The sequence below is a fragment of the Hyperolius riggenbachi genome, chromosome 4 (genome assembly GCF_040937935.1).
Source record: "Hyperolius riggenbachi isolate aHypRig1 chromosome 4, aHypRig1.pri, whole genome shotgun sequence".
In the NCBI taxonomy this organism is placed as follows: Eukaryota; Metazoa; Chordata; class Amphibia; order Anura; family Hyperoliidae; genus Hyperolius; species Hyperolius riggenbachi.
Window position 1 is genome coordinate 501353005 of NC_090649.1, and position 23427 is coordinate 501376431.

A 23427-nucleotide genomic window follows, 5' to 3' on the forward strand; every position below is an offset into this window, starting at 1 on the left:
GCTAGAACATTTCGGGAGTCTACGTGCTGCGGAAGCGGAGATATTTGGGACGTTTTACTGGCCGCACAATTTAATGGGACGCAGGCACCTACTGCGCATGCGCGGCTGCCCATTCTGACACTACACCTGTACCGGAAGAGACGTGGCGCGCAGCGCTGGCCAGCGAGGTGATTGGCCGGGCGGGATGACGTACAGCGATGTGATTGGCTGGACGGAGTTGATGTAGTACGAGGTGATTGGCCGGGCGGGATGACGTGGAGCGCTGTGATTGGCCGGCAAGCGCATCGTCCACACAGCGGGCTGCCAGTGCAGCAGCGGAGGGAGAGGATGCCTCGGAGAGGCCGGGCTGTGCGCTCAGCTGCCCCGCTCCTGCTGGCTCTCAGCGGGCTGCTCCGGGTCTGCAGCAGCGGGAGGACTCTGCCGGCTCTCAGCGATGACATCCCCTTCCGCCTCACCTGGCCCGGCCCGGACTTCTCGCTGGTCAGTCTGGGGGGAGGGGCCTGTGTCTGATGGGAGGAGGGGCTTGTGTCTGATGGGAGGAGCGGCTTGTGTCTGATGGGAGGAGGGGCCTGTGGAGGAGGGGCCTGTGTGAGGGGGAGGAGGGGTCTGTGGAGGAGGGGCCTGTGTCTGATGGGAGGAGGGGCTTGTGCCTGATGGGAGGAGGGGCCTGGGTCTGAGGGGAGGAGGGGCCTATGGAGGAGGGGCCTATGGAGGAGGGGCTTGTGTCTGGAGAGGAGGGGCCTGTGTCTGAGGGGAGGAAGGGCCTGTGTCTGATGGGAGGAGGGGCTTGTGCCTGATGGGAAAAGGGGCCTGTGTCTGAGGGGAGGAAGGGCCTGTGTCTGCTGGGAAGAGGGGCCTGTGTCTGATGGGAGGAGGGGCCTGTGTCTGATGGGAGGAGGGGCCTGTGTCTGCTGGGAGGAGGGGCCTGTGGAGGAGGGACTTGTGTCTGGAGAGGAGGGGCTTGTCTGATGGGAGGAGGGGCCTGTGTCTGATGGGAGGAGGGGCCTGTGTCTGATAGGAGGAGGGGCCTGTGTCTGATGGGAGGAGGGGCCTGTGTCTGGAGGGGAGAGGAGGTGTCTGAGGGGAGGAGGGGTCTGTGGAGGAGGGTCCTGTGTCTGATTGGATTAGGGGCTTGGTTAAAGGAGGGGCCTGTGCCTGATGGGAGGAGGGGCCTGTGTCTAGGTAGGAGGAGTCTGGGAGGAGGGGCCTGAGTCTGATGGGAGGTGCCTGTGTCTGGAGAGGAGGGGCTTGTGTCTTAGGGGAGGAGGGGCCTGTGTCTGAGGGGAGGAGGGGTCTGTGGAGGAGGGGCCTGTGTCTGATGGGAGGAGGGGCTTGTGCCTGATGGGAGGAGGGGCCTGGGTCTGAGGGGAGGAAGGGCCTGTGTCTGCTGGGAAGAGGGGCTTGTGTCTGATGGGAGGAGGGGCCTGTGTATGGGGGAGGAGGGGCCTGTGTCTGATGGGAGGAGGGGCCTGTGGAGGAGGGGCCTGTGTCTGATGAGAGGAGGAGTCTGGGAGGAGGGGCCTGTGTCTGAGGGGAGGAGGGGCCTGTGTCTGAGGGGAGGAGGGGCCTGTGTCTGAGGGGAGGAGGGGCCTGTGTCTGAGGGGAGGAGGAGCCTGTGGAGGAGGGGCTTGTGTCTGGAGAGGAGGGGCCTGTGTCTGAGGGGAGGAGGGTCCTGTGTCTGGGAGGAGGGGCTTGTGCCTGATGGGAAAAGGGGCCTGTGTCTGATGGGAGGAGGGGCCTGTGTATGGGGGAGGAGGGCCTGTGTCTGCTGGGAGGAGGGGCCTGTGGAGGAGGGACTTGTGTCTGGAGAGGAGGGACTTGTGTCTGGAGAGGAGGGGCCTGTGTCTGAGGGGAGGAGGGGCCTGTGTCTGATGGGAGGAGGGGCCTGTGTCTGATGGGAGGAGGGGCCTGTGGAGGAGGGGCCTGTGTCTGGAGAGGAGGGGCCTGTGTCTGAGGGGAGGAGGGGTCTGTGGAGGAGGGTCCTGTGTCTGATGGGAGGAGGGGCTTGGTTAAAGGAGGGGCCTGTGCCTGATGGGAGGAGGGGCCTGTGTCTAGGTAGGAGGAGTCTGGGAGGAGGGGCCTGAGTCTGATGGGAGGTGCCTGTGTCTGGAGAGGAGGGGCTTGCATCTGGAGAGCAAGGGCCTGTGTCTGATGGGAGGGGCTTGTCTGGAAAGAAGGGTCCACTGTTTGGGGGAGGATTTCTGTCTGGGAGGATGGGCCTGTGTATGGGGGAGGGGCCTGTGTCTAGGTAGGAGGAGCCTGTGTGTCTGGGAGGACTGGTCTGATGGGAGGGACCTGTGTCTGGGAGGAGGGGGCTGTGTCTGATGGGAGGGGCCTGGGGTTGGGGTACACAGGGTATCCAGGGGTTTCAGGCTCTGCAGGGGATATCTAGGTACTCAGCATCCCTCCTCAGCGTACACTAATGGCCGCCTCTGCAATAGGGGTGCCCAAACTTTTTAGACCAGAGCCCTATCAGCGTTCTTGCTGGGGGACAAACTAGCAAAATGAAATACAATTTTTGCAGATCACCCCAAATCTCTGAGAGGCGTTGCTGGCGGGGGGAACGCTACTTCAGTGGTTGTTACTGTGGCTAATCAGTGGCTGCTGCTAATCAGAGGTGTTTGGTGCTATCGGTTCAGTGGTGCCTTTTTGTGCTGGTGGCTCGGTGGTGGCTTTCAGTGCTGGTGGCTTTCAGTGCTGGTGGCACGGTGGTGGCTGTCAGTGCTGGTGGCTCAGTGGTGGCTGTCAGTGCTGGTGGCTCAGTGGTGGCTGTCAGTGCTGGTGGCACAGTGGTGGCTGTCAGTGCTGGTGGCACAGTGGTGGCTGTCAGTGCTGGTGACTCAGTGGTGGCTGTCAGTGCTGGTGACTCAGTGGTGGCTGTCAGTGCTGGTGGCACAGTGGCGGCTGTCAGTGCTGGTGGCACAGTGGCGGCTGTCAGTGCTGGTGACTCAGTGGCGGCTGTCAGTGCTGGTGACTCAGTGGTGGCTGTCAGTGCTGGTGGCTCAGTGGTGGCTGTCAGTGCTGGTGGCTGTCAGTGCTGGTGACTCAGTGGTGGCTGTCAGTGCTGGTGGCACAGTGGCGGCTGTCAGTGCTGGTGGCACGGTGGTGGCTGTCAGTGCTGGTGGCTCAGTGGTGGCTGTCAGTGCTGGTGGCTCAGTGGTGGCTGTCAGTGCTGGTGGCTCAGTGGTGGCTGTCAGTGCTGGTGGCTGTCAGTGCTGGTGGCTCAGTGGTGGCTGTCAGTGCTGGTGACTCAGTGGTGGCTGTCAGTGCTGGTGGCTCAGTGGTGGCTGTTAGTGCTGGTGGCTGTCAGTGCTGGTGGCTCAGTGGTGGCTGTCAGTGCTGGTGGCTCAGTGGTGGCTGTCAGTGCTGGTGACTCAGTGGTGGCTGTCAGTGCTGGTGACTCAGTGGTGGCTGTCAGTGCTGGTGGCTCAGTGGTGGCTGTCAGTGCTGGTGGCTCAGTGGTGGCTGTCAGTGCTGGTGGCACAGTGGTGGCTGTCAGTGCTGGTGACTCAGTGGCGGCTGTCAGTGCTGGTGAATCAGTGGCGGCTGTCAGTGCTGGTGGCTCAGTGGCGGCTGTCAGTGCTGGTGACTCAGTGGCGGCTGTCAGTGCTGGTGACTCAGTGGCGGCTGTCAGTGCTGGTGACTCAGTGGCGGCTGTCAGTGCTGGTGACTCAGTGGCGGCTGTCAGTGCTGGTGACTCAGTGGCGGCTGTCAGTGCTGGTGGCACGGTGGCGGCTGTCAGTGCTGGTGGCACGGTGGCGGCTGTCAGTGCTGGTGGCACGGTGGCGGCTGTCAGTGCTGGTGGCTCGGTGGCGGCTGTCAGTGCTGGTGGCTCGGTGGCGGCTGTCAGTGCTGGTGGCTCGGTGGTGGCTGTCAGTGCTGGTGGCTCGGTGGTGGCTGTCAGTGCTGGTGGCTCGGTGGTGGCTGTCAGTGCTGGGGACTCAGTGGTGCCTTTCAGTGCTGGTGGCTCGGTGGTGGCTGTCAGTGCTGGTGGCTCGGTGGTGGCTGTCAGTGCTGGTGGCTCGGTGGTGCCTTTCAGTGCTGGTGGCTCGGTGGTGGCTGTCAGTGCTGGAGGCTCGGTGGTGCCTTTCAGTGCTGGTGGCTCGGTGGTGGCTGTCAGTGCTGGTGGCTCGGTGGTGGCTGTCAGTGCTGGTGGCTCGGTGGTGCCTTTCAGTGCTGGTGGCTCGGTGGTGGCTGTCAGTGCTGGTGGCTCGGTGGTGCCTTTCAGTGCTGGTGGCTCGGTGGTGGCTGTCAGTGCTGGAGGCTCGGTGGTGGCTGTCAGTGCTGGTGGCTCGGTGGTGGCTGTCAGTGCTGGTGGCTCAGTGGTGGCTGTCAGTGCTGGGGACTCAGTGGTGGCTGTCAGTGCTGGGGACTCAGTGGTGGCTGTCAGTGCTGGTGGCTCAGTGGTGGCTGTCAGTGCTGGTGGCTCAGTGGTGGCTGTCAGTGCTGGGGACTCAGTGGTGGCTGTCAGTGCTGGTGGCTCAGTGGTGGCTGTCAGTGCTGGTGGCTCAGTGGTGGCTGTCAGTGCTGGTGGCTCAGTGGTGGCTGTCAGTGCTGGAGGCTCGGTGGTGGCTGTCAGTGCTGGTGGCTCAGTGGTGGCTGTCAGTGCTGGTGGCTCAGTGGTGGCTGTCAGTGCTGGGGACTCAGTGGTGGCTTTCAGTGCTGGGGACTCAGTGGTGCCTTTCAGTGCTGGTGGCTCGGTGGTGGCTGTCAGTGCTGGTGGCTCGGTGGTGGCTGTCAGTGCTGGTGGCTCGGTGGTGGCTGTCAGTGCTGGTGGCTCGGTGGTGGCTGTCAGTGCTGGTGGCTCGGTGGTGCCTTTCAGTGCTGGTGGCTCGGTGGTGGCTGTCAGTGCTGGTGGCTCGGTGGTGCCTTTCAGTGCTGGTGGCTCGGTGGTGGCTGTCAGTGCTGGTGGCTCGGTGGTGGCTGTCAGTGCTGGTGGCTCGGTGGTGCCTTTCAGTGCTGGTGGCTCGGTGGTGGCTGTCAGTGCTGGTGGCTCGGTGGTGGCTGTCAGTGCTGGTGGCTCAGTGGTGGCTGTCAGTGCTGGGGACTCAGTGGTGGCTTTCAGTGCTGGGGACTCAGTGGTGGCTTTCAGTGCTGGAGGCTCGGTGGTGCCTTTCAGTGCTGGTGGCTCGGTGGTGGCTGTCAGTGCTGGTGGCTCGGTGGTGGCTGTCAGTGCTGGTGGCTCGGTGGTGGCTGTCAGTGCTGGTGGCTCGGTGGTGCCTTTCAGTGCTGGTGGCTCGGTGGTGGCTGTCAGTGCTGGTGGCTCGGTGGTGCCTTCCAGTGCTGGTGGCTCAGTGGTGGCTGTCAGTGCTGGTGGCTCGGTGGTGCCTTTCAGTGCTGGTGGCTCGGTGGTGGCTGTCAGTGCTGGTGACTCGGTGGTGGCTGTCAGTGGTGGTGGCTGTCAGTGCTGGTGGCTCGGTGGTGGCTGATTCTGGCTCAGTGGTGACTAATAGTTGCTCTAGTGGGCCCCTTCCCAGCTTCACTCACCAGGTCAGGAGTTCTGTCTCCCCCACACTCCTCCTCCTCACACATCAGTAGCTGTAATGGGGTGACTGGTGAGCCGCATCACTTGCTGTGCAGGAAGCTGCTTCTCTTCCACATGAAATCGCCGCTCTGCTCTCCCCCTCTCTGCTCTCCTGTAGTCACAGCATTTGCTATAAGTCTACAGAGATGGCCGCCAGCCTCTGCATCCTATAGACTCCGCCGGTTATTTGTTTGTAGTGAACACTCTGGTTCTGTGGGAGGGCAGAGGAAGGAGAGACAGAGCAGTGACTTCATGGGCAGCAAGTGATACGGCCCACCAGCCACACCCTGCCCACCAGCAACAGCCACAGCCTGCCCACCAGCCACAGCCTGCCAACCAGCCACACCCTGCCCACCAGCAACAGCCACAGCCTGCCCACCAGCAACACCCTGCCCACCAGTAGCAGTCACCCTGCCCACCAGTAGCAGTCACCCTGCCCACCAGCAACAGCCACAGCCTGCCCACCAGCAACAGCCACAGCCTGCCCACCAGCCACAGCCTGCCCACCAGCAACAGCTACACCCTGCCCACCAGCAACAGCCACAGCCTGCCCACCAGCCACAGCCTGCCCACCAGCAACAGCTACACCCTGCCCACCAGCAGCAGTCACCCTGCCCACCAGCAACAGCCTGCCCACCAGCAACAGCCTGCCCACCAGCAACACCCTGCCCACCAGCAGCAGTCACCCTGCCCACCAGTAACAGCCAGCCCACCAGCAGCAATCACCCTGCCCACCAGCCACAGCCTGCCCACCAGCAACACCCTGCCCACCAGCAGCAGTCACCCTGCCCACCAGTAACAGCCAGCCCACCAGCACCAGCCACAGCCTGCCCACCAGCCACAGCCTGCCCACCAGCCACAGCCTGCCAACCAGCAACACCCTGCCCACCAGTAGCAGTCACCCTGCCCACCAGCAGCAGTCACCCTGCCCACCAGCCACACCCTGCCCACCAGCAACAGCCAGCCTGCCTGCGGGCTGCATGCAACTGAAATCTAGGCAGACCTGTACCGCTAGAAAATGCTCTGCAGGACGGAGATGGCCTACAGGCTGGACACCCCTGACATACAGCCATGGTGCTGATGGGAAATAAAGCTGCTTCATAGAAGAGAAATATGGAGGCTTCCATCATTATTTCCTTATAAATAACAAGAAAAAAACCCTCCAAATCCACCTATGCTGCCCGTCGTGCACCCATCTGTGCAGAGCACCAGGCAGACCCCCTCAGACATCAAGTCACATAATGCGGCAGTGTTTCTCCAATATACACATAATGCGGCAGTGTTTCTCCAATATACACATAATGCGGCAGTGTTTCCCCAAAATACACATAATGCGGCAGTGTTTCCCCAAAATACACATAATGCGGCAGTGTTTCCCCAAAATACACATAATGCGGCAGTGTTTCCCCAAAATACACATAATGCGGCAGTGTTTCCCCAAAATACACATAATGCGGCAGTGTTTCCCCAAAATACACATAATGCGGCAGTGTTTCTCCAATATACACATAATGCGGCAGTGTTTCCCCAAAATACACATAATGCGGCAGTGTTTCCCCAATATACACATAATGCGGCAGTGTTTCTCCAATATACACATAATGCGGCAGTGTTTCCCCAATATACACGTAATGCGGCAGGGTTTCCCCAAAATACACATAATGCAGCAGTGTTTTCCCAAAATACACATAATGTGGCAGTGTTTCCCCAAAATACACATAATGTGGCAGTGTTTCCCCAAAATACACATAATGTGGCAGTGTTTCCCCAAAATACACATAATGTGGCAGTGTTTTCCCAAAATACACATAATGTGGCAGTGTTTCCCCAAAATACACATAATGTGGCAGTGTTTCCCCAAAATACACATAATGCGGCAGTGTTTCCCCAAAATACACATAATGCGGCAGTGTTTCCCCAAAATACACATAATGCGGCAGTGTTTCCCCAAAATACACATAATGTGGCAGTGTTTCTCCAAAATACACATAATGCCGCAGTGTTTTCCCAAAATACACATAATGTGGCAGTGTTTCCCCAAAATACACATAATGCGGCAGTGTTTCCCCAAAATACACATAATGCGGCAGTGTTTTCCCAAAATACACATAATGTGGCAGTGTTTCCCCAAAATACACATAATGTGGCAGTGTTTCTCCAAAATACACATAATGCGGCAGTGTTTCTCCAAAATACACATAATGCGGCAGTGTTTCTCCAATATACACATAATGCGGCAGTGTTTCCCCAAAATACACATAATGTGGCAGTGTTTCCCCAATATACACATAATGCGGCAGTGTTTCCCCAAAATACACATAATGTGGCAGTGTTTCCCCAATATACACATAATGCGGCAGTGTTTCTCCAATATACACATAATGCGGCAGTGTTTCCCTTAATATACACATAATAATGCGGCAGTGTTTCTCCAATATACACATAATGCGGCAGTGTTTCCCCAAAATACACATAATGCGGCAGTGTTTCCCGTAAAATACACATAATGCGGCAGTGTTTCCCTTAATATACACACAATGCGGCAGTGTTTCTCCAATATACACATAATGCGGCAGTGTTTCCCTTAATATACACATAATAATGCGGCAGTGTTTCTCCAAAATACACATAATGCGGCAGTGTTTCCCTTAATATACACATAATAATGCGGCAGTGTTTCTCCAAAATACACATAATGCGGCAGTGTTTCCCTTAATATACACATAATGCGGCAGTGTTTCCCCAAAATACACATAATGCGGCAGTGTTTCCCTTAATATACACATAATAATGCGGCAGTGTTTCTCCAAAATACACATAATGCGGCAGTGTTTCCCTTAATATACACATAATAATGCGGCAGTGTTTCTCCAAAATACACATAATGCGGCAGTGTTTCCCTTAATATACACATAATGCGGCAGTGTTTCCCCAAAATACACATAATGCGGCAGTGTTTCCCTTAATATACACATAATAATGCGGCAGTGTTTCTCCAAAATACACATAATGCGGCAGTGTTTCCCTTAATATACACATAATGCGGCAGTGTTTCCCCAAAATACACATAATGCGGCAGTGTTTCCCCAAAATACACATAATGCGGCAGTGTTTCCCTTAAAATACACATAATGCGGCAGTGTTTCCCTTAAAATACACATAATGCGGCAGTGTTTCCCTTAAAATACACATAATGCGGCAGTGTTTCCCCAATATACACATAATGCGACAGTGTTTCCCCAAAATACACATAATGTGGCAGTGTTTCCCCAAAATACACATAATGTGGCAGTGTTTCCCCAAAATACACATAATGTGGCAGTGTTTCCCCAAAATACACATAATGCGGCAGTGTTTCCCCAAAATACACATAATGTGGCAGTGTTTCCCCAAAATACACATAATGCGGCAGTGTTTCCCCAAAATACACATAATGTGGCAGTGTTTCTCCAAAATACACATAATGCCGCAGTGTTTTCCCAAAATACACATAATGTGGCAGTGTTTCCCCAAAATACACATAATGCGGCAGTGTTTCCCCAAAATACACATAATGCGGCAGTGTTTTCCCAAAATACACATAATGTGGCAGTGTTTCCCCAAAATACACATAATGTGGCAGTGTTTCTCCAAAATACACATAATGCGGCAGTGTTTCTCCAAAATACACATAATGCGGCAGTGTTTCTCCAATATACACATAATGCGGCAGTGTTTCCCTTAATATACACATAATGCGGCAGTGTTTCCCTTAAAATACACATAATGCGGCAGTGTTTCCCCAAAATACACATAATGCGGCAGTGTTTCCCCAAAATACACATAATGTGGCAGTGTTTCCCCAATATACACATAATGCGGCAGTGTTTCTCCAATATACACATAATGCGGCAGTGTTTCCCTTAATATACACATAATAATGCGGCAGTGTTTCTCCAATATACACATAATGCGGCAGTGTTTCCCCAAAATACACATAATGCGGCAGTGTTTCCCGTAAAATACACATAATGCGGCAGTGTTTCCCTTAATATACACACAATGCGGCAGTGTTTCTCCAATATACACATAATGCGGCAGTGTTTCCCTTAATATACACATAATAATGCGGCAGTGTTTCTCCAAAATACACATAATGCGGCAGTATTTCCCTTAATATACACATAATAATGCGGCAGTGTTTCTCCAAAATACACATAATGCGGCAGTGTTTCCCTTAATATACACATAATGCGGCAGTGTTTCCCCAAAATACACATAATGCGGCAGTGTTTCCCTTAATATACACATAATAATGCGGCAGTGTTTCTCCAAAATACACATAATGCGGCAGTGTTTCCCTTAATATACACATAATGCGGCAGTGTTTCCCTTAATATACACATAATGCGGCAGTGTTTCCCCAAAATACACATAATGCGGCAGTGTTTCTCCAAAATACACATAATGCGGCAGTGTTTCCCCAAAATACACATAATGCGGCAGTGTTTCCCTTAAAATACACATAATGCGGCAGTGTTTCCCCAATATACACATAATGCGACAGTGTTTCCCCAAAATACACATAATGTGGCAGTGTTTCCCCAAAATACACATAATGCAGCAGTGTTTCCCCAAAATACACATAATGCGGCAGTGTTTCCCCAAAATACACATAATGGGGCAGTGTTTCCCCAAAATACACATAATGGGGCAGTGTTTTCCCAAAATACACATAATGCGGCAGTGTTTCCCTTAAAATACACATAATGCGGAGGTGTTTCTCTTAAAATACCCATAATGCGGCAGTGTTTCCCTTAAAATACCCAAAATGTGGCAGTGTTTCTCCAAAATACACTAAGGCCTCGATTCATAAAGCGTTCCCGCATGCGGAAATGCTGAAAACAGATGACTTTACCGACAACTAAGCAAAATGTGTATTCATAAAGGCTTTTTCCGCATGAAAAGCCGACATTCCCGAGCAGAGCGATAAATCACCGCATTGTGCGGTGATTATGTTAATAAAAGTAACAAAATGCCGATTCATAAAAATTACCGCAAGCAGTATGCGGCCGGGATTACCGCTACCTCGGGATGTAGGGATAACCATGCGGAATACGTGCAAGTGAATGGGACAAACCTCCCAAGCAGCAGCACAGAGAGCACCGCACAGAGGGACTTCGGAAGCTTCCTACGTTTCTGCATGCCTTCCGCCCGCGTACCGCCAGCCTAGAGCGGGAGATCTCCGCTCTGTTATCGCAACTGACAAAATATTATGAATGACCACCCAGAAGTGTGAAATACCGTGCGCGGAGTTTTCCTGCACGGATTTCATTAACTGCACACGCTTTTATGAATCGAGGCCATAATGCGGCAGTGTTTCCCTTAAAATACCCAGAATGGGGCAGTGTTTCTCCAAAATACACATAATGCGGCAGTGTTTCTCCAAAATACACATAATGCGGCAGTGTTTCTCCAAAATACACATAATGCGGCAGTGTTTCTCCAAAATACACATAATGCGGCAGTGTTTCTCCAAAATACACATAATGCGGCAGTGTTTCTCCAAAATACACATAATGCGGCAGTGTTTCTCCAAAATACACATAATGCGGCAGTGTTTCTCTTAAAATACCCAGAATGCGGCAGTGTTTCTCCAAAATACACATAATGCGGCAGTGTTTCTCCAAAATACACATAATGCGGCAGTGTTTCTCCAAAATACACATAATGCGGCAGTGTTTCTCCAAAATACACATAATGCGGCAGTGTTTCTCCAAAATACACATAATGCGGCAGTGTTTCTCCAAAATACACATAATGCGGCAGTGTTTCCCCAAAATACACATAATGCGGCAGTGTTTCCCCAATATACACGTAATGCTGCAGTGTTTCTCCAAAATACACATAATGTGGCATTGTTTCTCCAAAATACACATAATGCGGCAGTGTTTCTCCAAAATACACATAATGCGGCAGTGTTTCTACAAAATACACATAATGCCGCAGTGTTTCCCTTAAAATACACAAAATGTGGCACTATTTCTCCAAAATACACATAATGCACCTTGTTCTGTTGCTGTGGGATAGCTACACCTCACTGATCTTTCTTTTCAGTGGAGGGGGATCAGCCAGGACCCCTGCAGCACAGGACTCAGACAGACATTGTGTGTTTCCTGTAGCAAACACTCGTATACAATTGTGTTTTGCTTTTATCAAATACTTTATTATTGAAACATATATCAGGTACATCATACCTGATTAAGTACCCTTAGGGCATGTCCTAGTGACAATTGTGTATTATATATGTTCCCCTGGTACCTACCATTCGGCGAGTGTATGTATTTATTTGTTTATGGTGTGCCGAACACCCTTTTGTTCTAGTTCAGGATATGGCCTGTTTATCTGAAGGGCTACCATCCATTGAATCCATTACCAAAGAGGCGAGAGAGACATTTAATACAGAGGAGCCAGATAGTGAGAGTGAGGTGGAACCAGGGACCAACCAGACTGACATTGAACCAGTATTTGTGGACATCTTTAAAACCTATAAAGAATTTATCAGGTCCTCTTGGGAAGTGGCCTCCTTCAATATCTATCTGAAGGAACATATCACAGTTAGAGGTCTACGTAATCTTACTAAGCTACACTCCCATACTGATGATACCCTATTTATGACCGGGTGGGACGAACTTAAGACCAGACAATCGCTAGAGCAAATGAAATATCTATGTGACTACGAACAAAAATTTGCAGAGAAAGCTAGAGCTAAATTGATACAGGAGCAGAAAATTTTATTAGAACTATCTGGCCATCCTGAGTTCGAAAAATTTGAAGCCAAACTTGAGCGTAAAGTTAGCGCATACACTGAGGAAATTATAAGCAGGAAACACAAGAAATTTCAAAGAGATAGCTCTGACTTTAAGAATAACAAAATTTATACGTGGGCAGAGAAACCCAAACAACCAAAACCACCTGCCCCGGGAAGTGAACCCATTACGGCATCTGACATTGACGCACAATCAGAAAGTGAGTCGAATAGCTCCTGTAGCCATCTATCACCCAAAAGACACACGAATAAAAAGAAGAAATACGTTCAACGTGGTATACGTGACCCTCCCAGAGGCCCACAACCTAGATATACCAACAATAAAAGTAAACAAACTTTTTTAGACCAACCTCCCTCCTCCCCAAACACACAATGTGCAGACCCACGACAGATAGAACAAGAGCGACATACTCTAAGGGATCGGAAACAGTGGGGATACACGGGGCAGAGGAGGGGAGGCAACAGGAAACCAACACACCAATGGTAACCACACATGACTCTGTGACACAATTGAGGGTAGTAAATCTATCATCACATGTCCTGACACCTACTGAAAATTCACTACTTATTAAAGGCTTATCATTCGTGCCCACTGAGAGGTTTCAGGCCTTCAGTTGGGTGAAGGATGTGAACCTGTTTGCGAGAAAACTGGCATTGGTTAAGATGTATGAAAACAAGGAGGCGAAACAAAAGATATCAGATAAACAAGAAAAAGAGGCATATGAGGCCTTACAGGAGTTATTATGTGAACATGACACAGGTATTCCGCCCTTGGCACCACCAAGTGGGATTAGACCTAAAAGTAAATACTGCCCTGCGATATCCCAGTATCCTCAGATATACACGTTTGTCAATATGGTCACGAGAGCCCTGAAAAGATTGGAAAATGAGAGCACGAGAACCCCGATACATGATAACTTAAGTGTAGACGAAAGACGAGCATTGAATACACTCAAAACTAACAAAAACCTTGTAATTAAACCTGCAGACAAGGGGGGGAATGTAGTAGTTATGGACAAAGACACATACGAACAGATGTGCCTCATGATTCTAAAGCTGGCCACTAACGGTCCAATTTCTAGCGAAAAATCGTTTGAGCGATCAGAAATTCTGATCGGATTGGTTGTAAATAATCTCCATTGGTGGACACAATCGATTATGAACGAGTGAAAAAAATGTCGCCCGAATGAATTTTCGGCAAACGAAAATTTGGATTTTCTTGGTGGTCGTGATAGATAGGAAGCAATGATTGGTTAGTTGATGGTGTAGTTAACGATTTTTCGTCCGATCAGAATTTCTGATCGCTCGAACGATTTTTCGCTAGAAATTGGACCGTTACTGGCCACCTTAAGGAACGAACACCAATATGCCATTATCAGCGATAACTCCACCAAATTACACGCAGATGAACTATGCAAGATATTAAAGGAGGCAGTGAATGAGGGCTGTTTAGATACACTTGACTATACTCGACTAGATCTGTCAACTAAGTTCCCAAGACTAGCGGTCTTTTATGCATTACCAAAGATACACAAAGAACGCCTGCCGCCCCCGGGTAGGCCAATAGTGTCAGGCTGTGGTAATCTCACAGATGAAATCAGTAAATATGTCGATGGGTTCTTGAGACCATTTGTAGAGGCCCTACCTTCCTATCTAAGGGACACAAAAGACCTCTTAGTGAAACTTCAGGACATTGAGGTTCCACCTACCACCTTTCTAGCAAGCCTTGATGTCGAATCCTTGTACAGTAATATTGAGCATAAGTTGGGAGTGGCAGCTGTGCAGTATTTCCTAAAAACAAGGGGACAACACCTTGAAGCACATAATCGATTTCTTATTCGCCTTCTTGAATTTATCTTGACACACAATGTATTTCTGTTTGGGGGGCGTTTTTACCACCAGCTCAGGGGCAGTGCTATGGGGACGGCTTGTGCCCCCTCATATGCTAATCTGTTCCTGGGCTGGTGGGAAGACCACTGTGTCTTTTCTGATGACCTCATTTTCTTTACTTCTCACATCTTGTACTGGGGGAGATTTATTGACGACGTGGTGATCCTATGGGATGGCCCTAAGGATGTTTTCAGGGATTTTGTCGAAATCCTTAACTCAAATCAGATAGGCATGCATTTCACATATGAGATTGACAAAAATACTATAAATTTTTTGGACCTCAAGATTGTGATTGAGCATGGTAAAATACAAACAGAGATATTCCGCAAACCCACATCGACCAATTCGTTATTGAGGTGGGAGAGCTCCCATCCTAGCTCTCTACGTAAGAGCATACCTATTGGTCAGTTCCTCCGAGCTAGGAGGAACTGTTCCACACCACAAGCATTTGAGAAGGAATGCACACTTTTGCGACAAAGATTTAGACATAGAGGCTTTCCTAATCATGTCATTGAACAAGCATATAAAAGGGCCTTGGAGACCCCACGTAATGACACCCTTAAAGATACCAAATTTAAGCCCAAGACTACTGAGAAACAAAATGAGACACTGAAGGTACCCCGTATGATCGGGACCTTCACGAACGATTCACATAGAGTTTTTGAGATCATGAAGCACTATTGGCCTATCCTACAAAAGGACAAAGATCTAGCTAAACATCTCCCTGACACTCCGGCCATTACATACAGAAGATCCGCCAACCTAAGGGACCTGCTGGTCCACAGTACATACAATCCATCCAATACCCCTAGAGAAACTTGGCTACCACCCAAACCAGTAGGCTCATTTCGATGTGGCCGATGTAAGGCCTGTGCATACATGCCTACCGTAAAAAACTTCACAGCCCCAATAAGTGGGAGAACCTTTGATGTGCGTACATTTATCAACTGTGAAAGTAAGGGGGTAGTGTATGGAGCCAAATGTCCTTGCAATTTATGGTATGTGGGTAAAACAACGAGACAGCTGAAAGACCGTGTACTGGAACATGTCGGCGATATCAAACACAAAAGAAATACATCTATTGCCAGACATATGAATGATCTTCACTCAAAGCAACGTTTTGCGATTCAATTTTGGGGCATCCAGACATGGAGGAGGGACTTCAGGGGAGGGAACTTTGACCAAAAACTCACACAGATTGAATCTCAGTGGATCTTTCGTTTGGATACTATTTCACCTTATGGATTAAACGAGGATTTTAATTTGGCATGTTTTTTATGAGAGTGAGGTCACACCTCCCAAGTATAGGTCCTTACTGACATGATCAGTCTAGTATGTAGTCCTGGTAGATTTCTTTTTTTCGCCTCTTAATTGTATTAGATGTAGCAACATCATGTACCCTATGTTTTAACGTTCTGCTGTATTTATGGCCCCTCTATCATGATACGTCCACTGTATGTATTCTTTGCAATTAGGGCTACTATCTAGGTGTACCTGAATAGGCGTATTTTCATCCCCGTATTAACCGTGTCCTGCCCTCCCTCTTGCTACAAATTACTTATGCGGAGTGGCTGGCGTTATCGTGGCCGCTACTACCCCAACAGGGGCGGCAAATGGATCCTGTGTGTGATTATTCATACTGTATCCGAGCTGGGAACCCGTGCAACCTAGGTGGTTCACGTATGGGGAAGCGGGGACCATGGCAACGCGTCATGCGTTGGCATGGTGATAGGGGTTGAGCCTGACATGCGGCAGACGTCCGCTTGGACTCCTCCCCTCCGCTATTGTATCTGACGCCCAGCGCGTTCCACCACAGTCTATGGAGGCTAAATCGCGCGAGATGCGAGGTGTGGCGGCGGATGCTGCGTAATTGGCACGCAGACCCCGCCCCCTTCTGGCCCGATGGAGCGCACGCAGCGGTACCTAGCATTTAGTGGGCCACAGGGCGACCCCGGAGACTACCCACTCCGCGAACCACATCTAGGGGATGGGCACAACCGGGGGCTTGACCCACTGCCTTTGGGGGATACTCCTTGGCATTCTATCTGGACGTAGTATGTCCTGATTGGGGTGGGCGTAGCCCAGTGTGGCAGACACCTCCTCTTCCTCCCTCAATGGTATATATTTGGCAGCCAGACACGGCGCATACAGCTCTGACTGGGGCTATCAGATATGGGGGGCGTTTTGTTATTTTAATCTGTGGGTGATGTTCAATCTGTATAGCACTTTGTATTATATGTATAGCACCTCTGAAGAAGCCATGTTAGGTGAAATGTGATCTCATTAGGTTTATGTACAGCACAATGCACGTTTGAGCACTTTATCAATCCAGCCTCCCTATAGGGTGTATAGAGGACTCTGACAGGTTGGGTGTTCTTGCTGAGGTGGTTTATCTTACCACATATGTGAGAGCACCTGGGTCCATATCACCCTTTACAGGACACCTTGTTCTGTTGCTGTGGGATAGCTACACCTCACTGATCTTTCTTTTCAGTGGAGGGGGATCAGCCAGGACCCCTGCAGCACAGGACTCAGACAGACATTGTGTGTTTCCTGTAGCAAACACTCGTATACAATTGTGTTTTGCTTTTATCAAATACTTTATTATTGAAACATATATCAGGTACATCATACCTGATTAAGTACCCTTAGGGCATGTCCTAGTGACAATTGTGTATTATATATGTTCCCCTGGTACCTACCATTCGGCGAGTGTATGTGTTTCCCCAAAATACACATAATGTGGCAGTGTTTCCCCAAAATACACATAATGCGGCAGTGTTTCCCCAAAATACACATAATGCCGCAGTGTTTCCCTTAAAATACACAAAATGTGGCACTATTTCTCCAAAATACACAATGCGGCAGTGTTTCCCCAAAATACACATAATGTGGCAGTGTTTCCCCAAAATACACATAATGCGGCAGTGTTTCTCCAAAATACACATAATGCGGCAGTGTTTCCCCAAAATACACATAATGCGGCAGTGTTTCCCCAAAATACACATAATGCAGCAGTGTTTCCCCAAAATACACATAATGCGGCAGTGTTTCCCCAAAATACACATAATGCGGCAGTGTTTCCCGTAAAATACACATAATGCGGCAGTGTTTCCCCAAAATACACATAATGCGGCAGTGTTTCCCGTAAAATACACATAATGCGGCAGTGTTTCCCCAAAATACGCATAATGCGGCAGTGTTTCCCCAAAATACACATAATGCGGCAGTGTTTCCCCAAAATACGCATAATGCGGCAGTGTTTCCCCAAAATACGCATAATGCGGCAGTGTTTCCCGTAAAATACACATAATGCGGCAGTGTTTCTCCAAAATACACATAATGCGGCAGTGTTTCCCCAAAATACACATAATGCTGCAGTGTTTCCCCAAAATACACATAATGCGGCAGTGTTTCCCCAAAATACACATAATGCGGCAGTGTTTCCCCAAAATACACATAATGCGGCAGTGTTTCCCCAAAATACACATAATGCGGCAGTGTTTCCCCAAAATACACATAATGCGGCAGTGTTTCCCCAAAATACACATAATGCGGCAGTGTTTCCCCCAAAATACACATAATGCGGCAGTGTTTCCCCCAAAATACACATAATGCCGCAGTGTTTCCCGTAAAATACAGGGCTGCGGAGTCGTGGAGTCGGGCAATTTTGGGTGCCTGGAGTCGGAGTCGGGAAAAAATGCTCCTACTCCGACTCCTAATGAATTTGTAACTGTAATTAAAATAGAAAATATGATAAAATTTTCTATTTCTCAGATAATAGTCATTAAAAATAATGTATTTATACAGTAATAGCTGTGCTTAGTCCACAAAAATGAAATAAACCAATCAAAATTAGTTACTTGTGCTGCTTCAATAAAGCAGTCCCCGTATTTTTAAGGTCAGATATACATATCTGATTGTGACTGTATACATCATGTGTACACAGGAATCTTTTATATATACTAAATAACATCTATGCTGTAAGAATAAAGCCTGATGTGTAGCTGTGTCACTAATAGAGATGGCCAACGAGATGGAAATAATTCTGCACTGATGCTGATTTATGCAAATGTATGCACTCTCTTTGCTGATGAAATCAAATAATTTGATATGTTGTTAAAATTTGGTTTGGTGTCTACAAATTAAAGGGTAACTGAGACGGATGAAAAGTAAAGTTTTATACATACCTGGGGCTTCCTCCAGCCCCCTTCAGGCTAATCAATCCCTCGCTGTCCTCCACCACCCGGATCTTCTGCTATGAGTCCTGGTAATTCAGCCAGTCAGCGCTATCCGGCCGCATGCCGCTCCCACAGCCAGGAACATTCTGCACCTGCGCAATAGTGCTGCACAGGTGTAGTATGCTCCTGGTGGCGGAGTGTGTGCATGCGCACTACGCCTGACTGGCTCAAGTACCTGGACTCATAGCAGAAGATCCAGGTGGTGGAGGAGAACAACGAGGGACTGATTATCCTGAAGGCGGCTGGAGGAAGCCCCAGGGATGTATAAAACTTTAATTTCATCTGTCTCAGGTTTCCTTTGTTACACAGTAGTACTATACTCTACATATGCACTCCCCACAGAGCTGCAGGGAATCCACTGAGAATGCTGTGCACATTGAACACAGAGGTGTTGTCTGTTTACAATCTCCTCATTCCCCTGCAGAGTACCTGCACATCACTCTTACATGTACCCACAGTTACATTGCCTAGGGCCTGATCCATGTTCTTTGTTCCGGTTTGTACCTTTTACAAGTACTCTTACCAAGGACTAGTTTTAGTCTAAAGGGAATAAATATAGTAGTCTACATATCCTTCTTACTTCAGTTGTCTTGTAAAATTCCTAAGCGTTGGCAGTTAAGAGACGAATTTCATGTTACATACTTTTAATCAACAAAATTGTAATATGCAAATTAGAGGAGGCGGAGTCGGTGGAATCCTAAACTGAGGAGTCGGAGTCGGTGGATTTTTGGACCGACTCCACAGCCCTGTTAAAATACACATAATGCGGCAGTGTTTCCCGTAAAATACACATAATGCGGCAGTGTTTCCCCAAAATACACATAATGCGGCAGTGTTTCCCGTAAAATACACATAATGCGGCAGTGTTTCTCCAAAATACACATAATGCGGCAGTGTTTCCCGTAAAATACACATAATGCGGCAGTGTTTCCCCAAAATACACATAATGTGGCAGTGTTTCCCGTAAAATACACATAATGCGGCAGTGTTTCCCGTAAAATACACATAATGCGGCAGTGTTTCTCCAAAATACACATAATGCGGCAGTGTTTCTCCAAAATACACATAATGCGGCAGTGTTTCCCCAAAATACACATAATGCTACAGTGTTTCCCCAAAATACACATAATGCGGCAGTGTTTCCCCAAAATACACATAATGCGGCAGTGTTTCCCCAAAATACACATAATGCGGCAGTGTTTCCCCAAAATACACATAATGCGGCAGTGTTTCCCCAAAATACACATAATGCGGCAGTGTTTCCCCCAAAATACACATAATGCCGCAGTGTTTCCCGTAAAATACAGGTAAAATACAGGGCTGCGGAGTCGTGGAGTCGGGCAATTTCGGGTGCCTGGAGTCGGGAAAAAATGCTCCTACTCCGACTCCTAATGAATTTGTAACTGTAATTAAAATAGAAAATATGATAAAATTTTCTATTTCTCAGATAATAGTCATTAAAAATAATGTATTTATACAGTAATAGCTGTGCTTAGTCCACAAAAATGAAATAAACCAATCAAAATTAGTTACTTGTGCTGCTTCAATAAAGCAGTCCCCGTATTTTTAAGGTCAGATATACATATCTGATTGTGACTGTATATATAATGTGTACACAGGAATCTCTTATATATACTAAATAACATCTATGCTGTAAGAATAAAGCCTGATGTGTAGCTGTGTCACTAATAGAGATGGTCAATGAGATGGAAATAATTCTGCACTGATGCTGATTTATGCAAATGTATGCACTCCCTTTGCTGATGAAATCAAATAATTTGATATGTTGTTAAAATTTGGTTTGGTGTCTACAAATTAAAGGGTAACTGAGACGGATGAAAAGTAAAGTTTTATACATACCTGGGGCTTCCTCCAGCCCCCTTCAGGCTAATCAATCCCTCGCTGTCCTCCACCACCCGGATCTTCTGCTATGAGTCCTGGTAATTCAGCCAGTCAGCGCTATCCGGCCGCATGCCGCTCCCACAGCCAGGAACATTCTGCACCTGCGCAATAGTGCTGCACAGGTGTAGTATGCTCCTGGCGGCGGAGTGTGTGCATGCGCACTACGCCTGACTGGCTCAAGTACCTGGACTCATAGCAGAAGATCCAGGTGGTGGAGGAGGACAACGAGGGACTGATTATCCTGAAGGCGGCTGGAGGAAGCCCCAGGGATGTATAAAACTTTAATTTCATCTGTCTCAGGTTTACTTTGTTACACAGTAGTACTATACTCTACATATGCACTCCCCACAGAGCTGCAGGGAATCCACTGAGAATGCTGTGCACATTGAACACAGAGGTGTTGTCTGTTTACAATCTCCTCATTCCCCTGCAGAGTACCTGCACATCACTCTTACATGTACCCACACTTACATTGCCTAGGGCCTGATAGATGTTCTTTGTTCCGGTTTGTACCTTTTACAAGTACTCTTACCAAGGACTAGTTTTAGTCTAAAGGGAATAAATATAGTAGTCTACATATCCTTCTCACTTCAGTTGTCTTGTAAAATTCCTAAGCGTTGGCAGTTAAGAGACGAATTTCATGTTACATACTTTTAATCAACAAAATTGTAATATGCAAATTAGAGGAGACGGAGGCGGTGGAATCCTAAACTGAGGAGTCGGAGTCGGTGGATTTTTGGACCGACTCCACAGCCCTGTTAAAATACACATAATGCGGCAGTGTTTCCCGTAAAATACACATAATGTGGCAGTGTTTCCCCAAAATACACATAATGCGGCAGTGTTTCCCGTAAAATACACATAATGCGGCAGTGTTTCTCCAAAATACACATAATGCGGCAGTGTTTCCCGTAAAATACACATAATGCGGCAGTGTTTCTCCAAAATACACATAATGCGGCAGTGTTTCCCCAAAATACACATAATGCGGCAGTGTTTCCCCAAAATACACATAATGTGGCAGTGTTTCTCCAATATACACATAATGCGGCAGTGTTTCCCCAATATACACGTAATGCGGCAGTGTTTCCCCAAAATACACGTAATGCGGCAGTGTTTCTCCAAAATACACGTAATGCGGCAGTGTTTCCCCAAAATACACATAATGCGGCAGGGTTTCCCCAAAATACACATAATGCGGCAGTGTTTCCCCAAAATACACATAATGCGGCAGTGTGTCCTCCAAAATACACATAATGCGGCAGTGTTTCTCCAATATACACGTAATGCTGCAGTGTTTCTCCAAAATACACGTAATGCGGCAGTGTTTCCCCAAAATACACATAATGCGGCAGTGTTTCCTCAAAATACACATAATGCGGCAGTGTTTCTCCAATATACACATAATGCGGCAGTGTTTCTCCAAAATACACATAATGCGGCAGTGTTTCTCCAAAATACATATAATGCGGCAGTGTTTCCCCAAAATACACATAATGCGGCGGTGTTTCTCCAAAATACACATAATGCGGCAGTATTTCCCCAAAATACACATAATGCGGCAGTGTTTCCCCAAAATACACATAATGCGGCAGTATTTCTCCAAAATACACATAATGCGGCAGTGTTTCCCCAATATACACATAATGCGGCAGTGTTTCTCCAAAATACACATAATGCGGCAGTGTTTCTCCAAAATACACATAATGCGGCAGTGTTTCTCCAAAATACATATAATGCGGCAGTGTTTCCCCAAAATACACATAATGCGGCAGTGTTTCTCCAAAATGCACATAATGCGGCAGTGTTTCTCCAAAATGCACATAATGCGGCAGTGTTTCTCCAAAATACACATAATGCGGCAGTGTTTCTCCAAAATACACAATGCGGCAGTATTTCTCCAAAATACACATAATGCGGCAGTGTTTCCCCAAAATACACATAATGCTGCAGTGTTTCCCCAAAATACACATAATGCTGCAGTGTTTCCCCAAAATACACATAATGCGGCAGTGTTTCCCGTAAAATACACATAATGCGGCAGTGTTTCTCCAAAATACACATAATGCGGCAGTGTTTCCCCAAAATACACATAATGCTGCAGTGTTTCCCCAAAATACACATAATGCGGCAGTGTTTCCCCAAAATACACATAATGCGGCAGTGTTTCCCCAAAATACACATAATGCGGCAGTGTTTCCCGTAAAATACACATAATGCGGCAGTGTTTCCCGTAAAATACACATAATGCGGCAGTGTTTCCCGTAAAATACACATAATGCGGCAGTGTTTCCCGTAAAATACACATAATGTGGCAGTGTTTCCCGTAAAATACACATAATGCGGCAGTGTTTCTCCAAAATACACATAATGCGGCAGTGTTTCCCCAAAATGCACATAATGCGGCAGTGTTTCCCGTAAAATACACATAATGCGGCAGTGTTTCCCGTAAAATACACATAATGCGGCAGTGTTTCCCCAAAATACACATAATGCGGCAGTGTTTCCCGTAAAATACACATAATGCGGCAGTGTTTCTCCAAAATACACATAATGCGGCAGTGTTTCTCCAAAATACACATAATGCGGCAGTGTTTCTCCAAAATACACATAATGCGGCAGTGTTTCTCCAAAATACACATAATGCGGCAGTGTTTCTCCAAAATACACATAATGCGGCAGTGTTTTTCCAGAATACACATAATGTGGCAGTGTTTCCCGTAAAATACACATAATGTGGCAGTGTTTCCCGTAAAATACACATAATGCGGCAGTGTTTCCCGTAAAATACACATAATGCGGCAGTGTTTCTCCAAAATACACATAATGCGGCAGTGTTTCTCCAAAATACACATAATGCGACAGTGTTTCCCGTAAAATACACATAATGCGACAGTGTTTCCCGTAAAATACACATAATGCGGCAGTGTTTCTCCAAAATACACATAATGCGGCAGTGTTTCCCCAAAATACACATAATGCGGCAGTGTTTCCCCAAAATACACATAATGCAGCAGTGTTTCCCCAAAATACACATAATGTGGCAGTGTTTCTCCAATATA

General features: G+C 48.3%; 1 protein-coding gene across 1 annotated transcript in view; it reads left to right on the forward strand.

Annotated features, from left to right (window-relative positions):
- Nucleotides 1-267: 267 nt before the first annotated feature.
- ERLEC1 (endoplasmic reticulum lectin 1) overlaps nucleotides 268-23427 on the forward strand; it is an 81383-nt gene continuing 58223 nt past the window's right edge. The window contains exon 1 of the mRNA XM_068233123.1: nucleotides 268-480. Coding sequence (XP_068089224.1) covers nucleotides 328-480 — 153 coding nt within the window. The 5' untranslated portion in view covers nucleotides 268-327. The remainder of the gene's footprint in view (nucleotides 481-23427) is intronic.